Here is a 25889-nt window from a genome sequence, read left to right as displayed (position 1 = left end):
AGGTCGCTCTTTAAGAGATACTGCTGTAACAAAAATATTTAAAGTTTCTCCTTTTTTTAAACTGAATAGTTTTTACCGATTTAAATGATTGTAAGGCTCAGTATGTGCCACAGCAACTTCAGTGTTCCCCTTAAAATCAGTCAATGTTTTCTTTGAAGTTGTTAATGCTAATCTACTCTATACTAATAATAAATAAAAACGTTCACCTTATCTATATGAAAACTGTTAACAGTTAACATGTGTACCTGCTCTTTAAAAGTTCTCTCACCAAATAATAACTAACATTCCAAAGTAAGTTCAAATTAACAATAAAACAGACCACATGTACCCACCATTTTTTCCCGTTATTTATTGATCAGTATTTCTCACAGGCAATAATTATCATTGTCATAATAGTGCACTTTTCCTTTTTTGTAATTATACTACAGACATTTCTCTTTGTCGTTGTTGTTGTCGTCATCATTAATCATGTTAGCAGTTTTCTCAACCCACTCTTTCCCACACACCTCCTCCTTCTTTGAGGTTTTTCTGTAGTGACCTCCAGAGTGGAAAAAAAAAAGTTTTCTTCTGTGAGGACAGGAGGTTGATAATATGGGGGGTGTCATGGGTGAGGTGTTGTGAGACGTGGAATAGTTGGAGGAAAATATGGGCAGGAGTAAGAGTTTGGAGTCATACAATAACTGCAGAAGAAGAATGAGCAATAATGATGAGAGAAAGTTGTATGGTGACTACAGTGTCGATAAAAGATAGTGAACGCTACATAGATATGGATGGCATACAATGGAGACAGACAGGAATACAGCATGTATACAGCATCTGCATCTGGGTTGAGTATACAGTGTATAAAATGTATACAAGGAGAGGGGATGATTATATACGGGGCTGAGATATGTGCAGTTGGGATTCTAGAGATACAAATAGGAGGGATGGGGGTTGTAGAAAATGTAAATTCAATGAGAGGCAGAAGGGGTAATGTAGGAATGAGGGAAGGAGGGGCGAGATTTCTTTCAACAAGGAGTGTCCAAAATGCAAATGTGCAGAGGGTCCTGTTGGTGTTGAAATGGAACTGCATCTAGAGTTTAAACCTAAGCAGCCATCCTTTCCTGTCTTTCTTTTTTGCTGTTCCTTTGATCTCGTATCCTTCTTTTTTACAGTGGAATAATGAGGTAAAATTGACCTGGACTTGACTTCTGCTCGTGCTAAAATACTTCCTTTGTGCGTGTAACTATGTAACTTGATACCTCCCTGATCCCTGCCCTTTTTTACGTGTGCTCCTCACTGCTAGATTTTTCAAAGTGGCCCACTTTAACAGTCAGGGTGAGAATAGCAAGCCTTGGATGTATAAGAGAGGAAACAGAGGCATTTACATCTGATGTGAAAACAGCAAAGAATGGAAACTATGCTTGATTAAGTCAAACAAGAGTGCTGAGCCTAACTGATACTGAGAAAAGCAAGCCAATAGTTTTCTTAAGGCTAAATAATAATCACCTGAAACTATGCAGAGCCTGTGGCTATGGTGCACTCAACAGACCGCATGTTCATTCCCCAGCTTTCCAGGAGTTTTGAATGTGTGGTAATAGTCTTAATTGAGTTTGCATGAATACTCACAGACAGTTTCTTTCTTTCACCTTGTTAGCATGCAAACATTTGCTCGTCGGCTCAAAACACAAACTCCAGTCTCATCATCAACTGAAGTTTCTCAAATGTAGTGGCATCCATTAAGGGAGTCAGCCCTAAAGTCATTGACCAGAAGAAAAAAGGACATCGCTATCCTCTGACCCCAGCCACTAGCTTAGCTAAAAGGATTTCTAATGTCAAATACCACAGGGAATCTGTGTTTGTGTGTCCACAGTACATATAACTTACCCTTTAACATTTCAAAAGAAATTATGTAACATTCAAGCAGTTAGTCACTCTGATCTTTTTAGCCTTAAATGTGAATCAAACCACCTGGCAAATAAAACAAAAAAAGCCTAAAGGAGAGAATGACTCAGCACTGACAATGTGGTTAGAGGCAAAAATCCTCCACGTGAAGCTCCTCACTGTGGGAATGGAATAATATGTAATGTGACGTACAACGTGAACATATTGTGACAAACAGTACTGAATGAACACAAAAACACAAATAAGTAAAAACACAAGATAAGGATGGGAGGAATTTCTGCAGCATTAATTTTCAGAAAGTGACAGAAAAAGTAGAGTTATTTTGTTCCCCTTTTTTTCTCAGAAAAGCTGGGTTGCTCTGCTGGGTCAGACATCTTTAAAGTGGTATTTTGATCCCCCCTTCTCCTACTTTTCATGAAAAAAAACAATCACAGCTTTAACAGATCTACATGTCAAATAAATAATTAAATAAATAAATACATTTTCATAAAACATGTGGAACAAAAATGTCTTTATACTCTTGAAACAATTCCAAAAAAGTTTTTGACATTCACACGGTGGCCTCCCCCTCCATTTGGCTGGCAGCAAACATGAAAACATTTCCTCATAAACCCAAAACGACGAGAGTGGAGTTAAAAAAAAGTAGGCGTGAAAAGTGGAAAAATAATAAAGGAAAGATATTCCATTCTTTGTGTGTGGCTTCATTTTTCCTCTTCTCCCTCCAGACAGAATGTTTTTATCACAACAGACACACATAAGTCTATGTTTTTTCTTTTTTTCTTTTCATTCTTGTGAAAAGCTCATTATTTATTCATCTCCACCCACCTCTCTCTTTCCATCACAGATGTCTTCTTTAGAGAGGCAGAAAGAGTGGAGGCTTTTTGTGGGGTCTGGCGTCACACCTTGCCATCTATTGTCAAACATTAGGTACAAAGGGAGGGTTTCGGTCGCCTTACATTTGATGTATGTTTTCCTGTTGGGTCGACTTTTTATTCAAATTTAACATTTCCATTGTCATCTGGATTCAATTATAAAAAATCAATGAACCTATAATTATCCTCTCGGTTAAAGGACAGCTCTGGATTTTTTATATTCAACACACAATATTCACATGCTAATATGTACACTCAGTTGTTAGTCAGTGTTATCGTTTCCTCTCAATATTGGCTGTGAAGTGATACTGTCCTTGAGTGACTCCATTAAAACCCATAGTGCAAAATACAATCCACAACAAATAAGGTGAAGTTAATATAAGGATAAAGCAGTGATAGCAAAACTATGAGAGCTTGCGCCCAAAACTAATTAAACAAAATGCTAGCTTCAAGGTGTTGAAACCAAATACGCTAGCAGATGAAATGTAAACTCATCATTAGCAATAATGCTAATACACACAGCTTTGTATGTGGCTTCACTTAATAAATACGGTATAACATTTCCAATTTTTTTCTGAAAGAGACAGGCACGTGAGGTACCATTTGGTTTTAACCAATGGTAGAACGTTCTTTTGAAATACAAAACTAAAGGAAACTTAATGGAGTCTTCTGTGCACTTTAAAGCTTTATTCATGGCTTGTGCTAAAATTGCTCTATTAACAAACCTGTTGTGCCAGTTATGAATGCCAAGCTATGATTGGACATCTGCTGTTTGGGGCTGGGGTTTCAAAAATGTTAGTCAAGCTAAGACTGCTGTAGCTTCCCATAAGTTTAACCATAATAGCAGAATGACCAAATACTTTGTTCCTTATTGTTCACAATGCATTTGGAAAGGATTGCTTCACAGCCAGTATGTGCAAGAGGAAACAATAACTACAATAAAGCTTGAAATGTACTTATGCCGCATGATTGCTGCCGCCTTTCATTTGAGAGAATTGACTTTAACTGTTGTTACTGAGACGGCCTACATTTTTAGATTTAATTTTTTTTTCTCCTTCTATTCCTACCTGATTCTTGCTGCTAGCTAACCTGTGTGTTTTCTTGGTCTAACTATTCACCAATCACCTCACTGTCTTCTAATGGGAGTCAGTGCTTGTGAAACATTCTACCTCTGTTGTGACTCGTGTCCTTAAACTGGGGCTAGATCAAGCTAGCTCTCCTCTGTTTCTCCTCTATTAAAGGCAATGCGGTATCATAGCTTCATCTATCTAATTCAGAAATAATTATGAAACTCTATGCTGCTCATCCACAAAGAAAGAGTTGTATCCTGTCTGTCCGATTTTGATATTTATATAGCTCTAGGGCTACATCATGTAGACCTGGTCACATCCATTTCCTGTCATTTCTTCACACGTTTTCCTCCGCTTTCAGTCTGACTTATGGGTAAAGGATGGCATTTTAAGGTTTGCTAATTATTAGGAGATAATGTCTACTTAAAAAAAAGGTCTTATTCTGTAATTTTCCATTCTTTCTCAGTCTACACCCTCCCCTACTTTACTTGTGAATAATGCTTGTGAGGAGGTTTGAAGAAACCAGGTGACATTCCAGAAATTGTTAAATGAGCATGATTTAAGGGACGACGTCGTTTAGGTGACTGATGGGAGGTTTCCTGTTGGATTTGAGCCTTTAGTTGCATGTGATTGGTTGGTTGGAAAGTTATGTGCTTTCTTAATTCGGAGGGGGTTCACTTTGTTTTCTTGGCTCTAAGCTTTTCCTATGTCTCCTCTGGTGGGACTTCTTGGACAGCAATTTGGTGGAGAATTCTCTGTCATACCCCTTCATCAGTTTCAAGGAAGAACTTCCCCTCCTTTGTCCCATTACTTTGGAATAACAGAAGGAAGCAAGACAGGAAGTAAGAAAATAGGTAAGGAAAGAATGTGGGCCGGGTTGAAGGAAAGAAGAGAGACGACTTAAAGATCTTCGCCTCTCTTCCAAAACATTCTTTTCAGGGATGAGACTGTGTCCCGTTGGACGACGAGAGGAGTCTGGTCTTGTCCTTTCCTGACCCTCGCCTTTGTAAGGCCGTCCCACTGCTACTTCCACTTCCGCTTACCCCATCAGTTGCACGATCCTTCTCTCCCCGCTCCCGCTCTGATCCACTTTCAGAACGCTGGGAGTTTTGCCGTGATGGAGTACTGGGCTGACGGGAAAGCTGACCATTCTTCTCATCTAAGGCGCCAGAGGTAAAAACAGAGGAAAAAGAAGTCAAATAAACATCCAAAAACAGGTACATGTAGTGTGTGTGTGTCTGTCTGTGTGTGCAATTTACCAGCCAATGCCTGCACAGAGGGCTGATCATGAGTACTCAGCAGCTGAGCCTGTATAGTTTCCACCACTCTCTTGAACCTGCGACTGGGACCTGAGAGGAAAAAGAGTAAACTTGTCAGCCATATATTTGGTAAAGTTCTTTAACAGTCTTCTGCTCTGAGAACTAAAACTTTAATCTTACATATTTATACGTAGAAATAGGGATATAGTTGGGAACACTAAACAAGAATTTGCAGGAATTTGAAAACCCTTGTGTCCATAATTTGAAACAGATATTTCAGATTTTTTCTTAAACTGGCATTCACTTTTCCTCTCTGGCCAGCAGGGGGCAGCAGAAACACGCCTTGAACAAAATGCAAACAAATCGTTGCAGATTTAACTTTAAAAGGGATATATTAAGCAACTTCAGCATTCATTAAGAATCCCCTGTCTGGCAATATTTCTATCTCTCTTTTGCAGCTCATCTGAAGGTAAATGCTCAGATATGTTTCCCAAATACTCTTTAACTAGCAGGTACAGTCCAGTTGTACCTTTAACAGCAATTTTAATGTTTTACAGTTAGCTAACCAATGCTTCAACATTTTGAGCCAGACCATTTACATACAAGTAGTCATCAGACCCATTGGTTATTTACTATATTGGTTTATACCTTAAAAAAAAAACCTTTGGGTAGGGCAAAAACATAAAGACAAATCTTTTCATTGTCAATCATTTTGGCTTAGATCTGATTTGTACTTGTATATACATTCAGTTATTACGATTACAAATGAAGCCAACTTCTTATGATCATCTCTCTTCACTCTGTTAATCTCCTTAATAAACACTACCTGCTATTAGAGTGAAGGTGACGCTGTAGATGCCCAACTCTCTTTTGCCTTCCCGTTCTGCTCGCTCTCTCTCTCGCTCTCTCTCCCCCTCAGAGAAAGCAATGTCAACCTGCAGGAGAAAAAAGCACCGCACATGCCAGCTCATGATGAGGACCAGAGACTGTAATCAGGACAGTTGCCCTGTTCTCATATAAAGATCAGAGACGATTTGAGTTCAAAACTCTCTCTGAATGCGTTGCTTTCCATTAAACGTCAAGGTGTGTTCTTGTTCTTCTACTCCTCCACAACAAGGCACCTCAATTGGACACTCAATTTCTACACATAGTTGATATAAAAACATGAAATGGTATCCCTCAGTTGTTTATCCATTTAGGCTTACTCATGAATATTACATAATATACTAACACACATTCTTCATCATATATAAATCCCTAAAAGCAAAATATTTCCCCACATCAAGCCAGCATCCTTTTCTGCATCCTTTTATTTTATAAGGTGAGACCAAACGACCCACATTTTCTTTTGGTGGTTTAGAACTTTTATGGCCAGACAAAAATACATTTGTGAAACAGAATTTTGGTTGTTCTGGTGCTAAATAGGTATTTTAAAAAAAGAACAATACTTGGAACTTGACAGGCTTCTGGAAGACAGAGGGGCCGCCGGAGGACTTGTACTCTGCCCGGAAACTGTTCTGTGACACCACACTGTGGCTGAGGGACGGGATCTAAAAATGTAAAACAGGTTGACGCTCACTCAGAGAGACAAGATCTTAAAAATGTGCTTTTAATGCAACAAATGGTATTACAGTGGCGTTATCGAGGCTTAACTGAGCTCAATTGGAAACTCACAGAGAGGAAGGCATGGACGATGTCAGCTTTGATAGAGCTGAGAGGCTTGTCTTGAATCATGACAAAGATCTGCTCCTCTTTCTCCAGGCTGATGAAATTACCAAACCACGACTTCTTAGCCAGTCTGCAAAAAAAAGAGTATTTAAAAACAGATAAATTAGTTCCTTTGGCATTATTTACACGTGCAAAGTACAAATGCACACGTATACAAAACAAATTTGGGTTGGATGTGTTATTTTTAACTGGCCTAAAAATGAATCACAAAGAGCTTTACATAAATGAATTGCTTATAAATAGCATTTTCCCTGGATAACTGAACAAACACTTTCAATAAACTCTAATCTTCACAAAATAATTCCTGAAATTTGGATGGTGGCGTAACATGACAAATGATGACACTGGTTAAACTATCAACACACAGAATGTATCATTGTTAGCTGCTAATGAACTGGTGAAGAAGGAGATCATTGAAGCATTAGTGATAAATTAATCTAGAAGATGCACTGAATTATTTACCCTGAATGTTAAATAGAAAAGAAACCATGAAATGTTAGAGCTTCTTTTCAACAAAAAGTACAACATGTGCTATTGCTGGGGAATATTTAGCACTAAGTGTTCCCATTACTGCTAGCTGATACACTTTTGTGTATCAGCCAGGAATTGCTCCAGATACTGCAAACTACTCAATTACAAAGAAATGCTTTTGCTCCATTGTGAATATGAAAATATTGAGTAAAGTCAATTTTAAATCAAACTTAAGTCAAAAAAGTGATTTTCGTTTTATTATTTTGATCATACTGAGATCCTTCCAGTGCAGTTTGATGTGTGTCAAGATTTTTTTTCACATGTATAGCTTAGTTTTGAACACACTGCTTATCTTCTCATTGTGAGGTCATGTATGTACTTAATTTATCTCAAAATAGGGAAACAGACTTTTAAGTTGCACACCAATAAAACAGAAACAGAGTAGCTGACTTACTCTGGACTAGACTCTGGAGTCAAACTGGACATGTCCTCTGATGTTGGGACTAAAAAAAGAAACATCCAGATAAAGAAAGAAAGAGAGAGAGAGAAAGGAAGGAAGGGGAGAGAAAATGAAAAAGGGCATTGCATCTTGATGACAGTCTCTAATTTAATTGCCCTAATTAAAGATAATCACAGAGTCAGACATTGCTCAACACAGCCGCAGGCTGCAGTCTGAAGGCATGTGTTAGCTTCTTGATTATAATGGATTCCATCACTGTTAATGCAGAGCAGGAGATTTCTGATTATTTAAACAGTTAGCGAGGCATCAATGCACACTAATGAAGAACATTTCCATAATTATTTTACTTTAAAGATGTTTCATCTGAGCCAACTAGCAGAAAAATTCCCCCATCATCATTCATTTGTATTAAATCTTTGGTTTTACTTACCTTGCAGTTTGCGCCGATGGAAGCGAGGCGAGCCCAAAAGGTTGTTTTTGAACGAGTTCAGCCTTGTTCTCCAGTGGGCGGAGCTAGAGGCAGCCAGACCGCCACTGCCACCCGGGCTAGAAGGCGGTGTCAGCGACAGCGAGGCCCCGCCAGCTCCATCCGCTCTGGAAGAAGAAGACGAGGAGGAAGAGGAGGGAGGGGTGGTGGAGGAGGGGTGTTGGATTTGGTGCACAGGCGTGCCCAGTGGGGTGGGCAACGGTGAGCCCTGCGGCGTGACCTGCGACACAGGAGGAGGGGTGGCAGAGGAGTTAGAGGAAGAGTGGACGTTCTTAGACTTGAAGACAGATGGAGAGGGGAAGTTGAAGAAGCGTGGGATGGGGGACAGGAGCGGTGAGGGGGACGGGGAGGGGGAGCGTGGTGTCTGCAGAGGGAGGGACTTCATGGAGTGAAGCTGCAGCCGCTCAGTGGGGCCCTTTGAGGGCAGTGTTTGGGTTTTTGGGTCAGGCGTCGGGCGGGTGGGTCGAGAGGTGGCACTTCCTGCTTTTGGGTCTTTGGAGGAGGAAGTTGAGGTGGGGGTGACTTCTGATTGGCTGAAAGTGAAGACCGGGCTCTGATGGGCACACACACACACAGATGGGGGGGAAGGAGGAAGAGGGATGGACAAAAAGCAATGGTCATGAATTATGGTTCATGGAAGGGATTCTTTAACAAGACTGGATCAGATACAGCAAATGGATGATGGATTTGGTTTTGTTATGAGTCTGCTTATGCGTGCCTTGGTCCCTTTCAGCCCATGTCACACAGACTTTTGTATGAGACAGCATGGTGTGTTTCAGAAATGGGAATGTGTATGGCTGCGGAAATGACAGTATGATGGTGAGGCATGGCTTGCACAGACAGTTATCAAAGAGGAAAACCTTCACAGGAAATTTGTTTTTGGTTTTTTTTGCCACTGCCACTTTTGTCCAATAGAAAATCCTGCTTTTTTGGGGCATTGATATCATAGTGGTTAATCTTGAATTTCCCTTGGGATCAATACAGTATCTATCCATCTAAGAAAAAAAGATTATTTTCATGATTGGCTTGTTTTAAGCAGGCAGATAAACATCCTGTATTCCTTGGTGCTACAAATGTGCTCAAAACCCACCTGTTTAAACTGGCATACTCACTGTAACTGTTCACTCCACACTACACCTGTCTTTTGTTTGTTTTTATGTTTGGTTTTAACCTAATGTATTGTTTTTATCCACTGTAAGGCGACCTTGGGTGGCTTGAAAGGCGCCATTAAATAAAATGTATTATTATTATTATTATTATATATTCATTCCAGTCGTTTTTCTGAGCAGGACACACAGTAGAAGTATTTGGCTTGTTGCACTGGAAAAGGTCCAAGATGGACCAAAACATCCGCAACAAAAGCAGACACGTAATCTTTTATTTACACTAAAACCCTTCTCGGGACGAGTTCTGCTTATTAGCACTAACTATCAACACTATGATACTTGCATTGGATTGTTGTTTTCAGTTTGTGGATGTATATTTTCTCTGTCCCTATCAAATGAACCATAAAATCAAATACAAGTAACAAGTACTTTGGTCTGTTCCCCCTACTGTCTAATCGGAACAGCCTAAACAAGACTCCTGTGTGTAATGACATTAATCTCTGTGTGCAAGTGCTTTCCTGCTGCCCCAGCATTTACTTTTAACTGTAGAAGTAAATGCCTTTTCGAACTGCTGCTGCATACTTGAACAGCACACTTTAAAGATCAGGCTTTTATAATTTAAGGTTCTGTAAAGGAAGATTAAAAAGTTGGTAATCATTTTGAATGGGGCCTGTATACAAAGGTCAAAATGACTCACTTTAAAACCAAGCAACTGGAGGATGTAGTGATTATTGTAGAAGTGTTTAGGTTTCTCTACTTTAAATACAACAAAGCGACCTCCAGACAGCATGTTGAACACTGTTTTCACCATGGTTATGTTCAGAAGAGTGACATTCTTACCCTGGGACTGTTAAGAGGACTGCAGGACAGACCTGTGGACGCTCCGCTGACTGAACGAGACCTTTAAAAGACAGCGAAAAACAACAAGTGTCAGTTCAACAGTGTTGCACTTCAAACGTTCTCTGTGATGATAGCTCAAATCTGCTGTCCACAGATTGCAAATTTAAAAAATGTCACGTTATGTCAGTCCTGGTTTGTACCTCTGGCTGTGCGCGCTAGTGTCCAGGGCCCTGCGAGGTGGGGTGGGAGACCCCTGTTCTGTGACACTGAGGACTTCCAAGCTTTTCCTTTCAGGACGACAGCGACCATGACGCGTGAGCATGGGGGAGTCCACTCGCTTTCTAGGTGGATCTTTGAGGACAGAAATAAATGTGAAAAACTGGATATTATTTTCCAACTCTAACATCTTTGAAGGTTAATGTTTAAACCCAAGAGCACGGTTCAGAAGAAAAACTGCTGAAAGTGTTCTTACCTAAGTCATTTCTAGGTGGCAGGTCCTCGTCTTCACAGCTGGGATATCGCTCCTTTCTGTCCAACAGGAGGTAGTAGATCATCTTCTCCTGGTTCTCCCTGCAGAAAACAACGACAAAAGAGAGAAACCAATGTCAGAGGGAGAGGAGACAACTTGTTTTTAAAACTGACAGAGTCAGAGAGTAAGAACACACTTGGAAAAACTGGACAAAAAGGCAAAAAAGGACAGTCATAGTAGCAACAACAGCTGCCAAAATTAAGATATGAACATGGACAAAAAGTTGCAATTGATGGTATGGCAGGATCATACCATAAGTAATGTAATTAGGAAACAGGTACATATGACCCACCCAGCAAACACAGGTTAGCATGAACATAAATATAACAAGGGTCATGGTGGTTTGATACTTGACAAATCTAAATACATAGTCATCCTCATACAGCTGCTTTTGTCCCACACAGATGTAAATATCTAGCATTAATGCTACACTACATTCACCAGATAGTACCAAGGTATATCTACCAGATGTTGGTGGGGTTGGGACAGTTTAAATGACATTTGTCAAAGGTTTTTGACTGACAGCAGACACATTCTGTCACCCATAAAGGGGGAATTAAATGTTGACTCAGTCATTTGTTGAAGGCAAGACCTATATATATATATATATATATATATATATACAAAAGCTGAAACTGAGGATATACAGGTCCATAATTATTCTCTGCTTTGTTCACTAAAAGACATTCCTATTACATTTGGCATTGTTCTTTGAATTATTGTTCTTGTAATGGCAGTGATTTGCACACTTTTAATGTCATTCTTGCATGTTTGTCTGCTTTTCTTGTTTAAGAGAGGACAGTCCTCATTCTGCTGCTGCACTGTCAGGAGAGATAAGCCACAGTAGTTTGCAGAGAAGGGGGATAACAAGAAGAGAGATAAAAGAGGGGCAATTTGTTATTGTTGCTCTTGTTTCTGCCTGCCTCGCCAACCAGACTAACGATGTTCTTTAAACTGGCCACCAGGAAAGAAAGACACAGAGAGGCAGGGAACTGTGAGAGAATCCCCCCCCCCCCCAAAAAAAAAAAAAACCTGATTATGCTTGCCAAGTGGCTACAAATACGAAGAGACAAAGGATGTGCAGAAAATGGCACTTCCATAAATGGCCACTTGAGGCTGGCGAGATAAGCGAGTCAATCCTCATAAGGCTCCATGTTAGAGGGCCCAATTGTTTCAGAAAAACAGCCAGCTAGTGATGCAAATTATTTGATTAGTTTGTGGTGGCTTCTGCATAAGAGTCAGCATTTGTTGGTTATTGCTTGCAGAAAAGACGATTGCAGAAGTCCACCAAAGACGAGAGAAAGGAATGGTGAGTTTGCTACTGTAAAAAAAAAACTCTTCGCTTTAGTGTAAAGAATAAAAACTATAATCAGCTACAGCCACACAGAGAATGTCACTTTGTGTGAGTAAGCCTTGGGTATAGCTTTGATATCCTCACATTAACCTCTTGCTCCTCTCAAGCTCCACCCCTGTTACATCTGCCCCGCCCCCAAACCCAAAATAAGTACATTATAATGGAAAACACTGTTTGCTTGACTAATGAGTTCTCCCAAATATTTATGAAAGTGGAAATGTTTGATGGGTTATATTTACTCACTCCTCACTTGTAAGGTCCTGTGTGAGTTTCACCCGGTCTCTAAAGCACCCTAAGGAGTACATGCTTTCCAGGACGTCAGGGTCCAGCTCTGTTAAGGACACGATCCTCTTCACACACACCCGACGAGGGGGTGGCTGTTCTGGACAGGGCTCATTACGACCACTCCTGAAAAGAAAAACATTTAAGAAAACATGAAAACTGACATTACTTTCTTTACTTAATGATTGAGATTTCTTGAGGGGAAAGCTCCCACATTGATTGTATTTACAACTGAAGACCAACACTCATTGTCTAAGCTGGTTTGGGAAACTTTGAAAAATGAACTTGTGATCTGGTATCATTCGTGTTCAAAATCAGTCTTGGGCTCAAGATCACTTTTTGAATGTTTTGATCTCGTCTCAGAATTGTAAGTATTTTTATGGACAGACTCTGGATAAAATACAAGCAGTCAAGACCACCACTGACCGGCTGTTTTGCCACATCATTACTGTAATTTGGAGATCTTTCTAAAAAGACAAATAACTTACTCGTTAGATTTTCATCCCCCATTTACAGCCGCAGCCTCCACAGTGTTACGCTCTAAGTGAGTGACATGCCCCCTGCACATGATTTATCAGTGATCAGTGATATTTATGGTCTTGTCTAGGTCTCGACCCTTAAATGATTGTTCACTATAAACCCAATCAAGATTAATAAGGACAAAAATAAAGAAAAGTAAGAAGAGACTATAGCCCTTTGAAAACGTTATCTTTTTGAGCAAATTATAATAGGTATGGAGTTTAATTACTTCAGGGGGTTAGTGTACATGTCAGAGAAAGGAAAATGTTAAAATCAAGTAAGAAAAAAAGTGGGACTTTTTGTTGTACTTACTGGTACCAGGCATGTTTCTGTATTGCTTCTAGCTGTTTGAAGAAAAAAAAGACAATAGGAAAGCATTAATTCAAATGTGTTATCCCAACGTAACCCAACAACAACAACAGAAATAGAAAGTAAAGCATATTCTGTCACAGAGAAGACTGTTTAAAAAGACCTGAGTCACCCCAGCATCTTCCCTGAAAGAGGTCTAAAGCAACCGAGTCAGCACTGCAGATAGACTCTTCATGCTAAATTTAGCTGCTCTTTTTCACAGATTGTCAGGAACAAAACAAAGAAAGATGTTGAGGAAAAACAATGTGTCAGTGTATTTCTACAAATGTTTTTTTTTCAACCATAACCATTTGGAGACTGTTAACATGATTAAGATACCGACTAATGTGATTAAGACATCCTTATCTATCAAAGACTGAATTGTAATACCTTCACTTTTCGTCTACAGCGTCTCATAACCAATGTTATTCCCATCTGGTTCAGATACTTATAGTTATTAAAAGCTAAAAGAAGATAGTGACCGAGCTAAAAATAGCATTAGCTTGTTCACATTTTAAAAGTGATCATGAATCAATTCTAATTCCAGCATAACTCAAGCAAAGCCCCCTAAAGCTGCAATGTTTGAATAATGAATAGTTTCAACATTCACTTTTTTACTCCCGGAGAAGTTTCCCTGCACATAATACATTAAATAGTCTTTAGTTTCTAAGAGTACTGTATCTGCATTAGGACAGTATACATGACTGCAGAACGACTCTGTGATAAGCTGTGTTCACACAGTCACTAAAACTAATTCAATTCTCAAACATTTTTTGCAAGAGTTGTTTTGAACTTATAGGTTTTTCCCGACAAAACATATACCTGCTGGTCAGGAAGCACTTGAAAACATTATAAAAAAAATTGGGAAACGCATAAAATCAGTGCAGACCACCACTGAATTAATGACACATGCAAACCAGCCAATTTGGTGTTCATCACCTTGCATATGCTAGTGAATCAATCATAAACCTGCAATAAGCATACTATCATGCCCCCTTCTCTCCATATAAGGACATTTGATTGGAGTATCAGGACAAGAGCGGAGAGGTGGAGACAAGTAGAAGTTGTAAGAGAGTCTCTGGGGGCCGTTCCCGGTAATTACATGGTAGCACTTGCAGCTATTCGGTACATGCATTGGCAGTCAGAATCAGCTGAAAAGCCATTCGTCACACTCTTCACACGTTCTGACGGTCTGATACGCTCTTTTGTAAGCGCACGGGCTGCAACTTCTCTCAGCAAGGCTGGATCTTTACATTTTCTTAGACTTACTGTTTATCACAATCATGTATGTTCCCTTCATGCCCTTAAAAAGGCTCCAATTAATCAGCTGGTTTGGGTAACAGATGCAATATTTCATGGCAATGTTAGTGGGAGTGGTCGATGATTGAATAAAAGTCAAAACGGTTACATATCAAGAAACTCTTTAAATCTAAAATCTAGATTAAAGAAGAATAATAGGGATGAAAAATCATACATTTTATGGTTATTTAATGTAATGCATTAGTAAATTCACATTTCGAATTCTTGTCTGTGAAACAAATAAATATATAGATATACTGAACATATTTTTAATATGAAATGTATTTGTTAAAAAAGTCAAGTAAACATTTATGCATGCAAGCTCCGAGGAAGTTCTACTTTTGTTTGTAGAGAAAGAATAAATTCAAGAATATATCGATGATTTACTGATTTGCCTGGCAAACGTTCGTATGAACGGTTTAAGAACAGATTTGTGCATATGCACTGTTTGTGAATGAGGCCCATTGTCCTTCCTGATGTGACGTCTTTCTAGCTACACATTTACTTCAGAAGTGGATTGAAATCTTTCATTTTGCTTGGTGAGTAGTTCCCATCGAGGCTTCTAACAGACAGACAAAGACAGAGAGGGAGACAGCCAGCCTGACCTGGTTTTAGGCTTCATTAATCAACAAACCCACAGCTTTGATTAAATCTGCTCTGTTGTAGCTTGATGACTCACTGACCAGACTATTTCTCTTGGTCTGTATTTAGCCACAGCAACATGTGAGCTTTATATTCCTCAGTTGTCACCATCTTTCTCAAGCATGAACTAATCTTCAGCAGCTCCACTTTAAACCTGGCATCACTTCCATCAACCGTTTACTCAGTCATTCATTTTTCTATTCACACACTCTTCCCTGTTACTAGTTGTACAATGCCTGTCTCTTTTTAAGCCTCGCTTCTTTCAGGAGGGCGGGCTGGCATTTAGGTAATAAAGGAGGTCTTAATCTGTTTCACCATCTGTGCCTCCATACTTCTTTACAGCCGCTGATGAAGCCACTTTAACTATCCAAGCATCTCATCTCCAAATAAAGTGCTAACTTGCCTTTAAGAACAGAAATAGAAACGAGTCCTACCTTGGCTGACTCAACTGCTGCGTTTTAAGATGTACAGCACACTTTTTTATACTGTTTTTATAAACATGTATTAACCAAAATCTGTATAAAAAGATGGACAGGACAACAGAAATGCTGCATGAAAGTCAAGCCAAAATATTTGGAGTTGTCTCTGCTGACTAGCTGCAGTATAGGTAATACCTCCTGCCTCCTTCATGTTAACAGATGGGTCATGAGTCCATCCATCCATTATCTATATGGTTTTTCCCATTTAGGGTCTCGAGGGGCTGGAGACGATCCCAGCTGTCATTCGACAAGAGGCGGGGTACACCCAGTAGCATCTGAGATAGACAAACAGCCACACTCACATCCACATTTACTGGCTATTTCATCTATTTAATCCCAAGCATATCTTTAGACTGTGGAAGGGAGCCGGAGTACACTGAGGGAACCCATGCATTCATGGGGAGAACATACAAACACCACCTTCTCTCTCTGAGGCGGGGCAGGGGTCGAACTATCAAACTCAAATAGTCATATTTGTCTGTCGTTTTAATCCTTATTATGCTGATTATGTCAAATTGTTCCATGTTTGGAGAAGTTTAGCTTTTATTAGATATTTGATGCTATAAAGAGCATATGTAACGTTATGATTAACAGCCCTGTTGACAAATGCAGCTCCTGCAGGCCTTCTTTACAGAATTAGCAAACTAGATGAGGAACAGTAAGAGGGATAGTTAACAAAGTCTAACACAACCATGAGTGAACTTTCCATGAAAGCAAGTGTCTGCTTGAGACTGACCCAAGAGCGTTTTCTGCTGTGCACTGTACTGACCTGACAGGTCTTTGTCTTTTTGTCAGCATGCTAAACGTGTGCTTTGGTGAACAAAAAAAAGATGGATGTGAATTCTGCCACTTCACCAGCCAGATCCCTTCTGCACATGTCTGGGCTCCAAATGACATCACAAGCGCAATATGTCAGGGCAATATGTCAGCGCTGTCGTGGGGGTATTTTGGCTTCATGCTTATACAACAGAAGGAGGCGAAGCCGCTTCGTAAATGTTTAAATCATCATGAGTATTTGTATACAGTCAATAGTTTTAACTTGAGTAACTCAAAAATATGTTCTGTGATGAAAAACATCAACGCTTGTGTTAATGTTTGAATTTCTTATGAAATGTGTCGTGTGTTGATTGAATTAGTCTATGTGTTACAATATAAAAGAACATTTATGTTAGCCTTTGATCATTGTCTCTGAACTATTCCTTCCCTTCACATTCACATCCACCCTCCTGAGCCCCTTGACTATGTCCTAGCATTTGCGGGTTGGGTTGGTAAAACTTAAGCAATACGTTGAGCGAATTATTCAACTCTGTTCTTTTGACATTCCTCATCTCATTCCTGCTGGCTCTGTAGGTTCTTATGCCAGAGTCAATTCCAGTCACATCTGTAAGCAAATCCTCGGGCTGTGCCTCTTCTTTGGTTCTGTTCTAAATGCCTGCTTTTTGCTTTATGTGCTGTACAAACTGAGTGTTGGCTCTTCAGTTTTCCATATATCTTTGGTTAAAAATTAAAATCAGCACTGATTTGTGAGTGTCAATCAAAGTGTTGTTTGCCAGGCTGTCACAGACACGCATCTTAGGCTATGATGCGTGCATTTCTGTCAGTGCGCTCGCCAAATTATCTTTAGGAGGCTCTTTCCTTCCTTTGTAAAGTAGGCAGTTTATTTGAAAAAGCTTTGCTTAAGTGTCGATGTTGTTGAAAAGTAAAGTATAGTATACGTGTGTGCACGTCCGTGCAGCACACTTCAGGAGCCTCTTGTTTCAGGAGCTGGACCAATATGATGAAAAAGTTTAATCTGCAAGTCATTCAAGGTCACACCCCTTTACCTCGGTTTCCACTGTCTGCCATAGGCCCTTAATAGAAAAGGTTTTTTGGAAACTTACTCAGACAGAAAAAAAAACCTCATTCAGATGTTGTTGTCATAACAGTATTCCTCCCCGTCTTGTGAAATCAAAGTGACCCCCACCCACCCCTCTTTCCCCTTCTCACCGTAAGTCTTTTGTCAGCGTTGACTTCTATCATTCCTTTGAGCAAAGACTGGCAGTCAGGAGGTATAAAATGGGGCATGTGGAATACCCCACTCTTCACTTTCTCTAAAAGCTGCCGCAGGTTATCATGGTCAAAGGGCAAGGCACCCTGGGAGTCAATAGGAAAAGATAGAGATAGAATTAGTTCATCATATTGAGTAACATACAAACTCTTTTTTATATCACATGCAACCAGTTAGCTTAGCTTAGCATAAGGGGTAAAAACAGTGGGAAACAACTCACCCTGCTCTGTTTAAAAGTAACGTGCTAAGTTTACAATTGTAAAAATCAGGATGCAGGCAGGGAGATTGTTTGACCTTTGACAAGCTACTCCTTAAAAAATGTCCCCATGCAGGTTTCTTGTGAAGAAGTACATCTTTTTCTTTGAGTAAGGTTTCCCACATAAACCTCATACATATGGATGCTAAATGCTTAACAAGTGTGCTTGTTTGCATCCCTATTAGCTATTTAATAGCACATTGCTACCCATCAAAGTGCTTGAGCAATTCACTGAGCTGCTATTTAACAGCTAATTAAAATACTGCTCCAGGCTGCCTCGAGAGGTCAAAAACTACACAGAGTACCTTTAATATTTAACACAAATAAGTAGAACAATTGGTTTTGAGATTGCACTACATATCTGTTTTTAATTGTTTAATCACATAAGATGAAGATTTGGAACAGAACTGCAGAAAAAGACACTAAATACAAATACAAAGAGATTAAATACAAAGAAAAAACAAGAATGTAAGAATGAAACTTATCTTACCACAAGAAGAGCAAAAAGAATGACTCCACAACTCCAAACATCTGCACGGCGACCATCATACTTTTCCCCCTGAAAAAACAAAGGCAAGGACAGGCTAGATTTGGCAGCAAAGAAACACACACACACACACACACACACACACACACACACACACACACACACACACACACACACACCAAAGATAGGGTAGTAACTTACCCTTATGACCTCTGGGCAAGCATAATGTGGGGATCTATAAATAAAGAGGAGGCAATGATAAGAAACCAAAAAGTAACACCCAAACTTAACTTTGACCAAATGAAAATAATAAATCAGTGCATCAAGGCAACAGTTTAAATCAAACAACTCAAATTATCTGCGTCCATATTCCTCCTTCATTCAGTGGATGTTTCTAATGTTCTTTCCAGATGTTATTTTAACATTACATTTTACAAACATCCATTCCCCAAAAAATGTCAGGGACGACTTCAAATATGTCTCTCTAATTTCTATAATACCAACAAGACACATTTTCAAAACGAAAGCGGAAAATATATATTATATATATATATATATATATATATATATATATCTTTAATAGACATTTAAAAATCAATACAGTAAAAATTATATATATATATTAAAAAAATATATATTTATTTTTTAGAAACTCTATTTATCCCCGTGGGGCAATTAGCGCACCAAGCGTTCGACCGCAGGAGCAGTGAACTGCGTACACCCTGACAGAGCAGGGGGAGCAATTCAGGGTTTAGTGTCTTGCCCAAGGACACATCGGACATGTTGCTCGCAGGAGCTGGGGATCGAATACAAGCATGTACTGACCCACAACTGGTTTCTAGCAGGCTGTCACCAACTTGTAGTGAGGCCATTCCAAAGTCTGCTATCCTGATGTTGTTCTTCTCATCCAGGAGAAGATTCTCTGGCTTCAGGTCTCTGTGACTGGACACAAATACACACACGTTTTTTAAAGTACTCTTAGTAGTCTTTTACCAGACCGTACAAAACAACTACAGCTAAACTAACCTATGTGTACTATTGGTTAGCTTCCAAATGACATGTAATCATATTGTTCACATCCATATATAACGCATATATACAAATACTATTGTTTAAAGCCTGGTAGCAGTGTGTGCAGAAACAGTCGCAGTGTGTGTACTTTTTTTTCAGGGAAGTTGTTGAGATCTAAATGAGCTAGTAAACAAGGTTTTGTGCTAAAAGGTAACAAAAAAAAACATCTATATATATATATTAAAATAAAATTTTAAAAATCAATAAAAATTTTAAAACATGTTTAATACATATAATTCATAAAGCTGATGTCTATTCATGGTTGAGCACAAAGGAAAGCAGCAGTATTGTGTCAGCAAGTCAGGTTAGAACCTAGAAAAGTATTTTTTTTTTTTTACCACAGAGAAACCTCTGTATCCTCTGGAAACACAAATGTAGCAAGTGGTAGGCCAACGACTGTGTGGCTCTCTTTCCACTAATGATTGATTGATTGATGTTTTGCTGGTCAGGGGAAATGACCAACTCATGAGTATGGTTGTGTTTTGTCGCTACATTTTACAGACCAAGTCAAGACGTTTGACTTGTGTTTACTTTGACCAGCACCGCACTGACCCTGTCCCTCGCCTGCACAGTTTGAGTAAGGCCTTGTATTGGTCAGGCAGCCAAGTCTGTTGAGGGCATTTTACTTTTCTCCAATAAAATATGGCCTTGTCCTTCCCTACTGAGATGTGGTTGAACACTGTTTGGATCCCTCTGAAACAAAGCTTCATATAATTTCTCCAGCAAAGATACTTTCCTAAACCCTACCTTGTACCTGGTTGATGTTGCGAAATCAACATATTTAAGTTATATTTTGACAACCTCTGCTTGCTTAGGTTTAGAAAAGGGTTGTGGTTATGGTTTAGGTAAACTTGGACTTGGACTACAAGAGGTAAACCAGTGTGTCCTGTCGCCCTGGGTGGAAAGCTTATTGGTAGAAAGCAGTTTTTGAAAGCAAGTTTTGCGGCATCGAATACTAGCAAATCACAGCACAGTTCAATCAGACAATCGATCACATCATGGCCATTTTCCGCTGACATCACTTAGAAGCTCAAAAGTTGTTATAATGTTGTACTGCTGTGTTCCTGGATTGCACACAAGGAAGCCAACAAGTTGTTACATAACCCCTTGTTTCTATTGATTTGCAAACTTAGATAGTGGGAAAAACATTAGATAGTGATAAGATAATAGATTGTGAAAATTCAGTGTCATCAGACCATATTTCATGTTAAAACAAAATATCTGATTAATACAAAAAAAAAAACATTAGTTAAAGTCAAACAATGGCAACTTATTAGACATTGATACCGACATATGTGATTATGCTAACATTTACAGTTGATAGTGTTGTACCTTATAAAGCAAATACACATTTTCTTTGCTAACAGTAATGTAAGCATTAGGTGTTTCCTTAGCTAATGAATAATCCCAAGTGTTGTTTATACAAAGTTCATGCGGCTTTCCTAAGGAGGTGCTTAGGCAAACTGTTGTATTAGCTCGGAAATGGATACATGCTAACTTTAGCTGTGTAACAGTAACTTGTTGCCAAATATGTTGCTATAATATGAAATATGGCCTGATGTGCACAAAATAAGGACCTACAAGGTCATGACCTCTAATGTACCATATTGAGTGACTGTGGCAGAAGTCAAGGGCAGAGATGATTTGTCTGAAGAACTTCCTGGCCTCTTTGGGAGTCAGTCTGCCCTTCTTTACCAGGTAGTCAAATAACTCTCCGCCAGACACATGCTCCAACACCAGGTACCTGGTTAATCAGAGAGAGGAAAGCTAAGGAAAGATAAAAAAACAGCCAAAACACAAAAATCTTTAACTTCCACATCAGGTGGTTCTTTATCTACAAAACCCTTTTTTCCTTTACAGAACGGTTCCTAATCTGGCAGAGGTCCATAGGCAGAGAGGGAGGGTTAAAAAAGTGAGCAGAAAGGAAAACGAGAGCGACATACTCACAGGTATTTGTTATTCTCATAGACATCATGCAGCTTCAGAACGTGAGGGTGCTCTATTAGTTTAAGAATAGCTATTTCTCTCTCCACCTGAATGGATAGAGGGAGGGGAAAAAGGTTAAGAGAGAGGGAGAGAGCAGTAAGGTTAGAAATAATGGAAATTGAAATGTCAGAGGCAAGAGGAACATAGAAAGAAAGAAGAAAGTATATAGTAAGCATTAAACAGAGATAGGAAAAGTGTGGAGGGTATCAGTATGAAACGTTAAGTTCTTTAGTAATTAATACGAGGAAGAACAAAAACACATTGTTATTGTTGTAACCAAAGGAAGCCCTACACAGATAATAAGGTAGGCTAATTCAGTGCTATATATAGCAGACTTGAATAAATACAAAAAAGACTTGTGTTTATGTTAAAGGAATCAATCCTTGGTAGAATTGTATGCAGTTCCAGCAAGTGTGAGCATTTTTTGCTGATTGTAATTGTGCTCAGTTGGTTACATTTTCTGATTTGGTTTCTTCACATCAACTTTGTTCCCTACAGCAGAAGCTATTCTCAATTTTTTTAAAAAACTCTCAAATCCTAATGTGCACTAACTGCCCAGTACCAAGCTGCTGACAGATAAAATTAGCTAGCTTGTGAACATTGTAGGGCATTTAGCTTTCAAAGTATATCATATTTCTGGAGTTGGTGGGAATCAAAACAGAAGTGAAAGAGATTAAATGGTTGGCATATTGGCCAAAAACTCATGACAGAATAAACGTTTTTTACTCCCTGTTAGTAAAATGTAATGGGCAAACAGTGAGAGAAATTATGAGGTTGCATGAGCTCTAAAAAGTGAATTTAAACTAATGTTGTGTTATCATCTTAATGTGCTATTCCCAAAGCTGTGAGCTTATAAAGCAACTGGGGTGGGGATCAGAAGAGTTCAGAATTTTTTTTTTTTTAAAGGAAATATGACTGAACTCTATCAATAATGGTGAGGAACAAGGAGATCACAATAGACTTTGTAGATTAGCAGTGTTACAAAACTAAATTATTGGTTGATAAAGCCTATTCATGATAATACCTTTTAAAAGGCCCCCACTTCCGTCTTATCTCTCCCCCCAACCCCGACCCCACCCCCCTCCCCCCAACCTTTCGTCATCAGATATCTTCTGTATTTAAGTTAAGACTGAAAGCCTAATGTCAGACCTGGCCAAACACACAAAGGCAGTTTTACTGTACAACATATATAAGGTCCATTGATTTTGTCCCCAAGACTTGACAAGACATCTCCAGGTGGAAAGCAGCTAACCGCTTCTTTAAACTGATATGAATGAACATTGTATGAAGTCAGACATTCATTTGATTTGCTGAGGCGTATTTGGTTGGAAAGTTTATCCAATCTCAATTCAGCACAAGCATCTGTCCCAGTTTGACCTATTTAACAGTCTCACACACAGCTCAGACTGATGCACAATATCGGCTTGCTGTCAACATGGTTGGATTGATTATTGAATGGTCCATCCATACAATTTTCATTGTGATATAAGAGCTTTGAGGTCTTTTGAGTTGAAACATTTTGCAAAGTTTTAATGTTTTGTTTTTGATTGGCTCCTAATTGGGCGTAATTATACTAAATAAAGGACATGAAATTCAGGGATTGTGCGTGTAGTGCAGCAAGTACATCATCCCTCCATAGCCATGTATCTTTACAGTGTATTTCATAATGTTCCATTTTGGTTGATTTTCAGAAATGTGCCACTTTGTGTGGCTTTTACAGCAACAAGCTATCAGACAGCAGCCTGTTAATGTTGTTCCTGACAGTTAGCACAGAGCACAGGGCAATGGGCAGCAATCCAAAGTAGTGTTGTATAAAGCAGAGGACTACAAAGAAAAACATGTTGTCTTTGATGCATTAGATGCTTTTCTCTGCAACTTTCGTCATCTGGCTACAGAAAGCAATCAGGTTCAAATAGCCAAGGTTTATGCAATGAAGGTTAGATAACTCTATAGATGCCTGACCCTCTTCATGTGTCTGACCCGAGCAGATTCCCTGTGTCTAAAGTTGTCCTTTTAAAAGCTTAAAATGCATAAAGCTGCTAATAATCGGTCACATTGGTAACACGAAGATGGTGAAGCTATTCAGTCCAGTGTGTTTCAGCAGCAGGAGCTTTCATCAGAGGACTTAATTAGCAGAGTGAAATCATCTCTATTGTTTGCTACACAGAAGCAGTGCCCACACACTCGTCTGCTCCAAGTTACAACACACAGACGGGTTTTTCTTGACAGATATTTAGACTCTTTTTCTGTTGCTATTTTCTGAAGACATCGGTTTTTGTTTTTTTACAAGATTTGATCTTGCTTTGTAGCCAATACAATGACATTCACAGTGTGGAACATCTGATAGCACATAAATAGACACAGACTGATGGATGACTGAAGTAGATTATTACAACTTTACCTTCATTAGAACTGATTCGGAGAGTTTCTCTCTGTTGACAATCTTTATGGCTACCTTCTGTCCTGTTATACAGTGGACACCCAGCTTCACCAGACCTGACACAAACAAGCACACACACACAGATACACATACAGAGAGAGGAGGAAAATGCTTGAGGAGAAGAAATCATCATGCAGTGTGAAAACAGGAAGAAGAGGATGTCATAAAAAATTCCAAAAGCTTTACTGACAATGTCACAAAAATTGACCAAACTCAGCTCATAAAAAGAAGGATTGGGAGACGTTGACTGTATATCCTGTAATGCTTTTGAGGGGATCCTTTAAGAGGGTTTCAGCAGAGTAATACCAGAGGGAGTAAGGACTTAACCATGAGCTCTGAATACATGATTTGGGGATCAGCTGGAGTGCCTTAACAGATGTCCTTGCTACAACACAGGAGGTGAGATTTCGGGGCTCCTACCTGTCTGGCCCTTCCCAAGGGTCTTCTCCAGCCGGTAAGGCCCCACATACTGGGTGGACTGGCCCACTGTCAGCTCCTTGCTGCTCATCCTTTCGGAGATGCAATTCTAGTCCTGATTTAAGGCAGATCAAGATAGTGGTCGCTTCTTCTCAGTTTGTATTAATGCCGTAACAGACATTCCCAGGGCGGTTGGGATCTGAAGAGAGGTACGGGGGACTAGTCGTGATCTAAAGCCGGGCCCTGCAGGCTACTCCCATACACTTGTTTGTCATGCGGTCAGGAGTGAGAACCGGCCCAGTTTCCATCCTATAAGGCCCAGAATAAAGTATTTCCCGGGCTTGGTTTGTGTCTCTTGCTCTAAAGTAGCATTATTCAGTGGGAAAGGTAGAAAAGACCAGTAAGGAGAGAAGGTGTGAGGTTTGACCAGGAGGTAACATTCACAATAATGTGTCCCATCAAACAGGATAGTTTAAAGCTTATTGATCCTATAGGAGCTTATGTAGCTGGGCAAAAGTGGAGCAAGAAAGAAAGATCTGATTCAAACCTGCACAGGAAGGCTACATTTGCCACACACTGATTTCATTAAGAGCAGAATCTCAAATATCCAAAGTCAGAATGCTCTTGATTGAATCCATTCACTGATCGATATCAGGGACCCCTCCTCGTTGAACTGCTACCGTTCAAAAATGTTTTCAAATCCCTCCAAGCTCCCGTTTCTTCTGCAGCCAGGCCTCGTTTTAGTCCGGATGTGTCGTTCTGTGCAGATGCGGCGATGTCCAGATAATAATCTATTATCCCAACAGCATCAGCAAGAAGAATGGGTTTTCCAATATCCGGTGCACACTTTGGCTCACCCCTCCCCGACCCTGCATCAGGAAATAGAGGAAGAGCATTGAGAAAAAAAAAGAAGAAGAAGAAGGGAAACAGCCTCGGGCAGAGACCGGCAGAGAGGCGTAATGTAACCGCAGTAGGAACAGCTGCAGCGGCGAGAGATGCGCCCCGTGTGCCGGTGCAGGATCAAGGCTCGGCCCGGTGATTAATCCTCCTTCTAGAAACAACAAGCATCCTCAGCTGGCCTCCCCTCCTCTCCCTCTCCATCCCTCCCCTCTCTCTTCCTCTCGGTCTCTTTTTCTCTCTCCTCACCGGCTATGTTCATGATATCACCGCATCTACTCCCTCAGCGCTCTTAAAAAGCTGTGCGTAATTTGGTTTGTTTGTTTAAATGTCTCACAAATCGCCTGGTGAAAAAAAAAAGGTTCTTCCAGGTTGTCAGAAGTTACCCGCATCTAATAGAGTGACCACGATTCCCGGGATGGCCTCCTCCTCCCCGCTTGCTGCCCGTAATATCCCCCTTTTCCTTTCTCTTTTTTTTCCCAACCTCTCACACTCCTCCTCCTCCTCCTCCTCTTGCTGCTTGTCTCGAGCTTCCTTCTCTTCATCGGTCAGCATCAGCATCCGGGTTCCGCCTCACCCTCTTTCCCCACCCATCCTCTCTGATTGCCTCTCGCGCCCCCACCCTGTTTACTACAGCAAAGTTACACCTAATTTGATTG

General features: G+C 39.9%; 2 protein-coding genes across 4 annotated transcripts in view; one reads left to right on the top strand and one right to left on the bottom strand.

Annotated features, from left to right (window-relative positions):
- Positions 1-25889, top strand: part of prl (prolactin) — a 90204-nt gene that overhangs the window by 42332 nt on the left and 21983 nt on the right. The gene's annotated exons all lie outside the window — the stretch shown is intronic.
- LOC306838571 (serine/threonine-protein kinase BRSK2-like) lies at positions 332-25806 on the bottom strand. Of its 2 annotated transcripts, none has more exons than XM_079366812.1 (20): positions 24337-25806; positions 23878-23972; positions 21438-21523; positions 21094-21234; positions 19245-19361; positions 18621-18654; positions 18423-18491; positions 17616-17762; positions 13174-13205; positions 12304-12468; positions 10650-10747; positions 10378-10528; positions 10178-10238; positions 8175-8784; positions 7739-7787; positions 6760-6883; positions 6534-6635; positions 5912-6020; positions 5086-5175; positions 332-4985 (listed from the first exon to the last, which is right to left on the bottom strand). In XM_079366812.1, exons 1-20 carry the CDS (start codon positions 24422-24424, stop codon positions 4762-4764), a joined length of 2592 nt encoding a protein of 863 aa, XP_079222938.1. In that variant the 5' UTR covers positions 24425-25806; the 3' UTR covers positions 332-4761. The 2 variants fall into 2 exon arrangements, with proteins under 2 accessions (XP_079222938.1, XP_079222939.1); XM_079366813.1 differs by having other exon boundaries at positions 8175-8451; positions 24337-25803.

Source organism: Symphodus melops (genome assembly GCF_947650265.1).
Source record: "Symphodus melops genome assembly, chromosome: 17".
Lineage (NCBI taxonomy): Eukaryota > Metazoa > Chordata > Actinopteri > Labriformes > Labridae > Symphodus > Symphodus melops.
Note: the sequence above shows the minus strand (reverse complement) of the source record. Positions and strands in the feature narration are given on the sequence as shown.

Excerpts from the sequence above, each read along its gene's own strand:
- LOC306838571 (XM_079366812.1), bottom strand. The coding sequence starts at position 24,424 with ATGAGCAGCAAGGAGCTGACAGTGGGCCAGTCCACCCAGTATGTGGGG. Across the intron at positions 8,785-10,177 it reads GTCCTCTTAACAGTCCCAGG|AGCCCGGTCTTCACTTTCAG; the intron begins GTAAGAATGTCA and ends TGTGCCCATCAG. Across the intron at positions 5,176-5,911 it reads CACCTTCACTCTAATAGCAG|GTCCCAGTCGCAGGTTCAAG; the intron begins GTAGTGTTTATT and ends TTTTCCTCTCAG.